This window comes from Nematolebias whitei, chromosome 17 (genome assembly GCF_014905685.2).
Source record: "Nematolebias whitei isolate Nwh7 chromosome 17, NemWhi1, whole genome shotgun sequence".
Classification (NCBI taxonomy): domain Eukaryota; kingdom Metazoa; phylum Chordata; class Actinopteri; order Cyprinodontiformes; family Rivulidae; genus Nematolebias; species Nematolebias whitei.
The window spans coordinates 26245033-26254463 of NC_056514.1; the positions used below are offsets into that span (position 1 = coordinate 26245033).

General features: G+C 40.2%; 1 protein-coding gene across 1 annotated transcript in view; it reads right to left on the reverse strand.

Moving 5' to 3' along the window:
• The window catches only part of lrp2b (low density lipoprotein receptor-related protein 2b), a 50044-nt gene continuing 40613 nt past the window's right edge, over window positions 1-9431 (reverse strand). The window contains exons 69-80 of the mRNA XM_037690891.1: window positions 8612-8740; window positions 8172-8392; window positions 5817-5999; window positions 4961-5080; window positions 3320-3407; window positions 3141-3205; window positions 2899-3043; window positions 2609-2669; window positions 2377-2508; window positions 2030-2110; window positions 1794-1877; window positions 1-39 (exon numbers count right to left, since the gene is read on the reverse strand). Coding sequence (XP_037546819.1) covers window positions 1-39; window positions 1794-1877; window positions 2030-2110; window positions 2377-2508; window positions 2609-2669; window positions 2899-3043; window positions 3141-3205; window positions 3320-3407; window positions 4961-5080; window positions 5817-5999; window positions 8172-8392; window positions 8612-8740 — 1348 coding nt within the window. The remainder of the gene's footprint in view (window positions 40-1793; window positions 1878-2029; window positions 2111-2376; window positions 2509-2608; window positions 2670-2898; window positions 3044-3140; window positions 3206-3319; window positions 3408-4960; window positions 5081-5816; window positions 6000-8171; window positions 8393-8611; window positions 8741-9431) is intronic.

Here is a 9431-nt window from a genome sequence, read left to right on the forward strand (position 1 = left end):
CTAACAGTCAGAATCGATGTCAGGCTTGTGTTTGGGTTCCTGCAGGAAGATCGCAGGGATTAATAAGACCACGATGCAAGTGTGGCATACTTCACTTGCTCTCTCTCCTGCTAACAAAGGCTTAATATCATTCACAACACAGCTGACTAGCAGGCTAATACTGCTGAACAGGAAATGTGCAGCTCCACTGACATAAAATGGATTAGAGAAGTCCTTGATTTTCTTAAAGTGGATGGAAATAAAACTGACTTTGACCAGTAAGGCTGAATTTATTGTGTGAATGATTAGGAAGCATTCACTCTGTTGGGATCCATTTTTAAGCATTTTTCTCATTCCACTTTTATTTTTTTTATTTTTTTTGCTATTTCAAATGTTCAGCTCTATCAGGACAATCCTGTTATAACTTGTGGGTTTTTGTTGCAACTTTAGCTTTTTGAAATATTTAGCCTTTTCTGCCATTTTTTTCTCATATTTTACATCCTTCAAATCTTTAGATCTGTTGACAACCTTTTACTGCTCCTTGCACATTTTATTCCAGTTCTGCTTCTTCCAGCTTCCTTGTGTAAGTTCAAACATTTTTCCAGCTAATTTCAGCTGTTTTTTCAGCTGTTTTTCCAGCTGTTTTGTGCTCCTTTCAGATTCTCTCTCCTAACTACAACATTTTTGTGCTTCTTTTAACTTCTTTCTGCTAAATTCAGCTTGTTATGCTCCTTTCAGCTTATTTCTGAAAGTTTCAGCTTTTACCCCTATTTCAGCTACTATTTACCTGTTTTTTGCTCATTTTAGCTTTATCAGCTAATTCCACATTTTTTGTACTAATTTAAACTTTTTTCTGCCCAATTCAGCAAAAATGTGCTCTCTCCACTTTCTTCTTGTAATTTAAGCTTCTTTCTGCCTTTTTAGCTACTTTTCAGCAGATTTTGTGCTAATTTAATCTTTTTTCAAATAATTTCCACTTTTTTGTGCTAATTTCTGCTTCTTTCAGTCTAATTGGCAATCATGTTTGTTCTACTTTCTTCTACTAATTTAAGTTTTTCTACCTTTTCAGCTACTCTTAGCATTTTCTAGCTAATTTAATTTGTTTTTGGATAAATTCAATTTTTTTGTGGTAATTTTTGCTACTTTCAGCCTAATTTCAGCTTATTTCTGCTAGTTTCAGCTTTTTCTGCTATTTTAGCTACAATTTATATGTTTATGCTAATTTTAGCATTTTCAGCTCTTTCCACATTTTTGAGCTAATTTCAGCTCTTTCCACTTCCTTCTGGTAGTTTAAGCTTGTTCTTCCATTTCAGCTACTTTTCAGCATGTTTTTTTTTAGCTAATTTCAGCTGTTTCTCAGCAAGTTCTTCTGCAATAAGCATTCACACTGCATTTTCTCAGGAAATGCAACTTCTCTAGTTTAAATAACATGAAATCTTTCTGTCCTGTGCTGAAGTTAAAGGATGTCAGATCGTTCTTCCTGAGCACCACAGTCGTGTGTTTTGACGTGTGTGTGTATACATGCATGTATATAAAGTGCATTATCAAGCTTTTATTTCTTAAATTGTTTATTTTTTCCAACACTTTCCTGTTAGGTGAAGTGCAGGACTCACTGTGTAAACTGGATTGAAGAAAGACACAGAACTGTCGTCTCCTTCAGGTCTAAACTGCTTCAGACAAAAAAAAAAAAAAAAAACACAAAATAAAATTTTTAAAAGCTGAATTTGTGCTCCTGCAAAACCTTTACAAGAAAAAAAAAAAAACAACCTCTCGGTGTTCTTGTTGGGCAGTAAACCACTTATCTAATTGTTTACCTGCGCGCTCGATGTTGACGGCTGTACAGAAGTGGCATCAACGTTTTCTACAACTGAACTCTGAGCCGCAGTCTCTAAAACCTCCTGCAAAAGATTCAAGAATATTAAACCAACTGACGATAAATGCACTAACGTTTTTGTCTTTTGGTAATGCTGCTGTCTAGTTTCACACCCTTGTCTTCAGTGTAAGACAACTTTTAAGCAAAAAACGTTTTTATAAGACTTATGAAACCAACCTGGGTGGAAGTGGGAGACTTGCTTGTTGAGGGCTCGTCCACAGCTTCATCCTCCTCCACATACAAGGGATTATCAATGTTCTGAGGAAAGAAAACAAGTTTTATCAAAAGAAAAAGGTGGGCTGCTTTCCTTTACAACGGTTTACTGTTTTACACAATACGTAGAAAATGTGCAATTTTATGTACGGTAAATGACAAATATGAATAACAGTTTGATCAAATGTATTTGACAAAACATGTAAAGTGTAGAAGGAAAAAAGGAGGAAATTTTGCTGCCAGTTTGTGCAGCGCTGTGAGCACAATGACTCCAGTCTGCTGGGGAGCAGCAGTTTTTTTTATTTATGGACCTTGTTTGTTTCAGCAGCAGCAGAGATGGCGGTCGGCGTGCTCCTGGAGCCAAGCTGTGGTTCCCCTTCATACGCTGGGTTCTCAAAGCTCTTCCCCTGCGAGTTGCTCATGGACACAGACACACTGGGAGCCTGTAGGCAGAAAGCACAGTATATCACAGTCTGAAGGAACAGGAAGCAGTATGAAATCTCAGGAAGAATTTCTCGTTTGTTGATCAAAATCATAGCTAACCTCTAAGTTTTGCCTCGTTTCATGGTCTTCTGCCGTCGCTCCTGTTCTGGTGAAACCATCCCTGCAAATAATTACAGCAGTACGTTACTGTGATGTCATTAAAGCACTGAATCACTAAAAAGAATTGGGATGATTTTACACACAATGGAAGCGCATCCGTTAGGATTTAATAAATATTTTCGTTGATTTTTGGTGCAAAGAGGTGGTTAAAAAGTCAATGTTATGATGTAAACCATAAAGATATTAACAATCAATCATGTGTTGAGTCATTTCTCTTCTGACTGTCTCACCTGAAGCTTGAAAAATTGGGCATTGATGGCATGCTGGGTAAGCTGCTCCGTAGTCTTTCCAGCAGATTGGACTTCCTCTTGGCAGCAAAAACCAGAGCCACCAGCACGGCTACAATCACCACTGTCACACCGATGGCTATTCCCACTGACGAAAAAAGAGGAGCCACATAAAGAGGATGGTTCATAATGATTTAATTTACATGAATGCATGATTGTTTATCTGGAAATGAAACTAAACACACATGAGGATGCGACCGAGATGAAGACGTTGGTCTGGCAGTACTCTCCTTGCCAAATTGGAGGACATCTATGGAACAGAAAATAACTTTATCTCTCTCTCATAACTGATAACTTTACAGCATCCACATCACTGTTAACCAACATGAGCACATATCAGAGGATGAAAAAAAAAAGTTCTTACAAGCAGAGAGCCTTGTTGTCATCAAAATAGCACGTGCCTCCATTTTGACACTGACATGGTGGTGGCATGGTGGGTGGTGGATCAAACCCTGCGTGATCAGAAACGCAGAGTCGTTTTTACTGCTCGGCAGAAAAATTGGCAACGCTGTTGATAAGGTTTACTCAAATTTATGTCTCTTTTCCTGTGGTGCGTCATCTTTGAGGAATTAAAACCCCATCAAACACACAACACACACCTCATCTTAAAATATCTTTACTCAACACACATGACAATTTAGGACTAAATACTATAATTTTAAAGTGACAGTAATACAGTTCATAATTTCTTATCTGGTAACTCGACTGAAATGGAAACTACAGCATTTTTCGTGTAAACCAGCTCCTTTTTTGTTTATTACTCAATAAACATTGAAAAAAACACTAACGTTTCCAGAGGTTGTTCTTGTGTAAACGGGGCCTCATAGTGGGTAGATCACTTTGACTTGGTTATTTTAAAAATAGCTTGCATGCTGAAAAAGTCTAGACCCCCCCAAACATTAAATATTAGTTCACCCAGCGCTGTTTCTATTTCTACCTGAATGAATCCACTCCACTTGATTAATAGGAGAATACTAAAACCACTTAAAGTCCACTCCAGGTTTTCCTGGTTACAACAACTCTCCACACCGCATGCAGTGTTTCTCCTCGGTCACATGGCTTGGCAGGGGACGCTCATCTCTTGGGGGGGGGGGGGGGGGGTTGGGAAAAGGGAGGGGGGGGGGGGGGGAAAACCTCTGGGTTGCACGTTAGCTTAGGGCCCCGTTGGTCTCGGCGGATGTTGCCTGGGGTGGGGGTGTTAGGATGTGTGCGAGAAGCGGAGTGTGCTCCATTCACACAAGGAGAGCTGTTGGTCAGGCTACTTCTTGTTGTACCATTAACTCTAAAATATTTATTGAATCAAGTGTTTACTTATGTAGATAAACATAGATGTTTAATAACCTGTTAAAGTGCATCAGAATGCAGGATATGGCTAATCTTCGGCGGGACGACCACCAGACACCCCCCCCCCCCCCGACCAGTGTGTCCCCCTACATTACAAATGCTTTTGACGCCAATGCTAGTAAGACATTTTCATCAGTGTTTAAATAGTCTGCGTTCACCAACGTTTTCATTACCCGGAACATCTATGTGTTGATGTTAAGAAATGACTCCATTCTCCTACTCTGAGCCGTTAGCCTCCTATTCATGTTTCCATGACATGTTCCTGCTTTTAGTATTTACATCGCTGTATAATGTAACTGTTTTGTTTCATTTTTTTAAATATAATTTATTTCATTTACTTTTCATTTTATATGCTTTTTTGTTATTGTCTACTGTTGTCGTCTGTGTTCTTTGTTTAAAACAGGTCTCTCTTGTAAATGAGTCCTCAAGGCTCAATGAGACTAACCTGTATAAATAAAGGTTGAATTGAATTGAATCTGCACATCTCTGTATTCTTTATCTGACGTCTACAAAAAGTCATTAATTGTGCTTCTGATAGTGTGAAAATGAGAATTTTTAACGTTTTGCTGTCAGAAACTTTCCAGATTAATTTATGCTACTTCAGCATATAATGTTGTTGGCTTTTGTAGGATACACAAAGATGAAACTCCTTTTTTTTTACCTGCATCACATTCAGTGTTGCTGCCGGGGATGAAGTGGGTGCCTTGGGGGCAGGCGCAGGTGTAACCTCCTGGCCGGAGCAAACACAAGTGGCTGCACGTTCCCTTGCATGGGTTCTTCACTGCAAATATAAACATTAAGGTTTGAACTTCTTATACCTTAGGCTGATTTGGAATAACTAACATATGTTTGTTTTTTTAATAAGAGATTTCTCTTTACTGAACATTACTGCCAAAGCTAAAAAAAAATAACCAGTCGGTACGCAACCCCATTCCAAAAATTAGGACGGTGATTAAAATGTAAATGGCAATCATTTGCTATAGAAAACAACTCATATTTAATTCATATTTCAACACTGTGAACATATAAAATGTGTAACTGGAGGAAATGTACAACTTTTAGGAAGAATTTAGGCAGAAATAATGTAATTTAGAATTTTATGGCAGTCACCAATCTCAATAAAGTTGGGATAAGGGCAACAAAAATCTATAAAGGCAAGTGGCATGAATAAGAAAGCTAAATAATAATAATGACAATAATAATAATTCAATTTGAGATTATTTTTAAAAACCATGAACTCTAAGTCCTCTCTAACAGAGAATTGACCACCCTGTCTATCAGTGCACAGTTCAAAAGCCTGCCTCTCTGATGGTATGGAGGCACATTAGTGCCTCTGGGTTGGAAGTGATGTAGCTTAAATGCATAACAGCACTTGATGTTCTTAAAGTTTGCTGTTTTTCAGACAAGAAAACTCAAATAAGAATTAATTTGAAAGTCTAAACTTCCAACACTACTGTAGATTCCTTAAACAATCTAAGAGGCATTTGTCTATTTGAATAAGAGAGTGTGAATCTTACTGGCGATGGAGTTGTATCTCTGCTGTTGGTACAAAGAGATCTGAGTCAGCCAGGGTCCCGCTGTCAGCAGCTTGACTTTGGCGCCACGACCAAACTTATTCTGCCGGTACACTTCGCCTTTCTCCTGAGTGCTCCAGTAAACGTGGTCCTCAAATACACTCACACTGAAAGGGTTTCTCACATCTACATGAAATGGAATAAATAAGCCCCAAACAGGAAAATAACGTCGGTACAAAATGTGTGAACTATTAGTGCATCAATGTGAGGATAGCTGAAATGTCTGGAAGTACCGTATTTTCTGGACTGTAAGTCCCACGTTTTTCATAATCTGGCCAGTCCTGTGACTTATCAGAATCAGAATACGCTTTATTACCATTGTACTGAAATACAGTGAGATTACGTTTGTGCAGTCATCCGAAAGATGGGCCAAGTGCACGTTGCTGCTGCTCCTAAGAGCACGGCCCCTTATTCTTTTAGATAGAAAAGGGGGAAAGGCCGTGAGAAGAGGATAGTGGTATTACAAAAAAAGATCTCTTCACACCTTGTCCTTATCAGGACACAATTTGAGACATAAAAAACTACCAGCAAGCACATTACATTACATTAAATATGCATTTGACGACAAGATGGTGAGAGTTGTCCATGAAGCACTTCCAGATATCACCATAGTCCTGTTAAGATGTTGGTGTCAGCTGGTACAGCTCTGATAAGCATTCACAAAAGTTATTGGGGTGGGGGGTGGGGTGGGGATGCGATAGACAGAGCCATCCATCCATCCATCCAGTATCTTCTGCTTGTTCTGAAGTCAGGTCGCGGGGGCAGCGCCTTAAGCAGGGAAGCCCAGACATCTCTTTCCACAGCCACCTCTTCCAGTCCTTCTGGGAGGATTCCAAGGCGTTCCCAGGCCAACCAAGAGACATAGTCTCTCCAGCGTGTCCTGGGTCTTCCCCGGGGTCTCCTCCTAGTCATACATGCCCGAAGCACCTCCCTAGGAGGTGTCCAGGGGGCATCCTTACCAGATGCCCGAATCACCTCAACTGGCTCCTCTCGATGTGGAGGAGCAGCGGTGCCACTCTGAGTCTCTCTCGGATAACCGAACTTCTCCCCCATCTCTAAGGGAGAGTCCAGCTACCTTGCGGAGGAAACTCATTTCAACTGCCCGCGATCTCATTCTTTCGATGTTGGCGTCAGCCGGTACAGCTCTGATAAGCGTTCACAGAAGTTATCGGGGTGGGGGGTGCGATAGGCAGAGCCTTCTTAGTTTATACATATCCCAGGAGAAATTTGGTAAGTCGGCCTGCTTCGAGGCCAAACAGGGGAGTCAGATTCAGATAAGACACAGTTGTTGATTTTTTCCAGGCAGACCTTTATTTCTCGTCAGCCTTGGGTTCTGCTGGTACTTTGATCCAAAATGGCCAGATGTGTGGGCCTCCCACTGGTCCGTGCTTATTAGCTCCTTCCAATGTAATCCCCAACATGCTGCCAAGTCACAGACAAGTGGCCTGCGAGTCTTACAAATCACTTCCATCTTATGGTTTAGCTCGTAAATCAGCTGATTTTAAGTGCTCAAAGCATGAACCAAACCTTCACACAGGGTCGCAGTTTTGCCTTGGCCAAAACTGCTGCCGCCATCTTCTTTAATAGCTGATAACATAGGTATCCACTGGAGCCAAAAAAGCAGAAATCCTGCTGTCATGATTCCAATGATATAAACTATATCTACTTATAACCCAAAGCAACTTGTTTACATTTTCTTCCCTATGCATGATGCAATTTTTAACTGGCGTGTTAAATGTTCATTCATACTGACATGAACCAAAGAGTAAACATTACAATTTGCAGCCACAAAAGGGCTCTATAGGCTTTTGACAACTATATGTTGTTCCTCTACCGCTAACCTCTCGCCCAAAACATTCACTTTTAGAGACAACTGAGAAAAACTTAACACAAGTAAAATGCCCCCAAAAAGCTGAGTTGTTCAGAAACGACACAGAGATTGAAGAATTCAATGGATTCAGTGATGTGGAATGAGACTGATTAATTTACCGGTAACTCGCTTGTCGGACTCGTTTGCTTGTTATGTTAATTAAGCCTGTTCAGGACCCCAGGTATGTTCTGTTATACCAGATTAAATGTCTGTTCTTACACTTTGTGAAATACACTTCTAAATAAATGTGACTTATACTCCGAAGTGATTATATATTTTTTTTTCCTCTTCATGAGGCATTTTTTTGACTGATGCGACCTATACTCCAGAGTGACTTATAGTCCGGAAAATACGGTACTGCGTGATCACATATCTTTGATTTGAACCTTCTTTTCAACATATTTGATTTGTCTCTTCCTACTGCTCACCTATAAAAACAGCAGTTCTACGTTGCTCTCCTGAGGGCAGAACAGACTCAATGCGGCTTTCTTTGGAGTCCGACCAGTAGATTCTGTCACTGTTGGTGAAATCGATAGACAAACCAGTGGGCCAACCCAAATTGTCAGCCACAAGAACTTTTCTCTTCTGTCCGTCCAGCCAAGAACACTCAATCTTAGCCGAATCCCCTCGGTCAGACCAGTACAGCATCCTGCAGATGAAAAGCAGAAACTGGTCTCCAAAAATGGTGGTTGAAGTACTTTCTGCAGAGGTAAATGTTACATTCATTTTGTTGGAATGATTTAACACCATTGTTCCCCCCTTTAATGTTGCAACACAATTTTAGCAGCAAACACAACACAAAAAGTGAATAAAACCCCTCAGTCATCAGTTTGTTCTCTTAAGAGGAGGCGATCCATCTTTGCCTGACCCCAGTCGAGGATTAACGGCGACAGCAGATGGGAGACCCATGTCAGTGTTGACTAGATGTTTCCTGTAGCGTCCGTCCAACAAGGCCACTTCCAACCTCTTCAGCTTCGAGTCCGCCCAGTAAAGATTCCTACAAAAATAAAAAGCAATATACGTTTGCAACAAACTTCTTTTTTAAACAATAAAGCCTGCGTCTTTCAAGGTGACCATGTTTATTGTCTGCTGCTAAAGGTGAACAGGCAATATTGTTGCCCAGATCTGTGTGTAAATGTGCTCCTATGTCTGTTTGTTAGCAAAATATCTCATGAACCATTGGGTGGATTTCTTAGAAACTTGCAGAAAGCGATCAATGTATGTGTGTCTACAAGCAATTAAAATTTGAAGACGACCTACTTCAACATGGCTGTCACAACCAATGAATATTAGAAAACTTAAAAATGGCCATTACTCAGTCAAATTTAAATATTGAGCTAAAAATGGTTTGGTAGTAGCTGAGAGTCACTCAGAACACAAACCATGAGCACTATTGCATACAGCTTTGCTGAAAATGGTTGCATTGTTTTTTTCTGTTAGCAAAATATCTCAGTCAACTGGATGAGCTTCACTGAAACATTTCCAGTCAGTGAATGAACATAACGTTTGGAGTGAGCACAGTTCAAGATGGCCACCACAGTTATTCAACCATGACCAACACTAAAATGGCTGTAACTTAGATGTGGTAGTAGTTGAGCATCATCCTAAACACATACTCCAAGTGCTAACAGAGCTTGTAGTATCCATCCATCCATCCATCCATCCATCCATCCATCCATCCATCCATC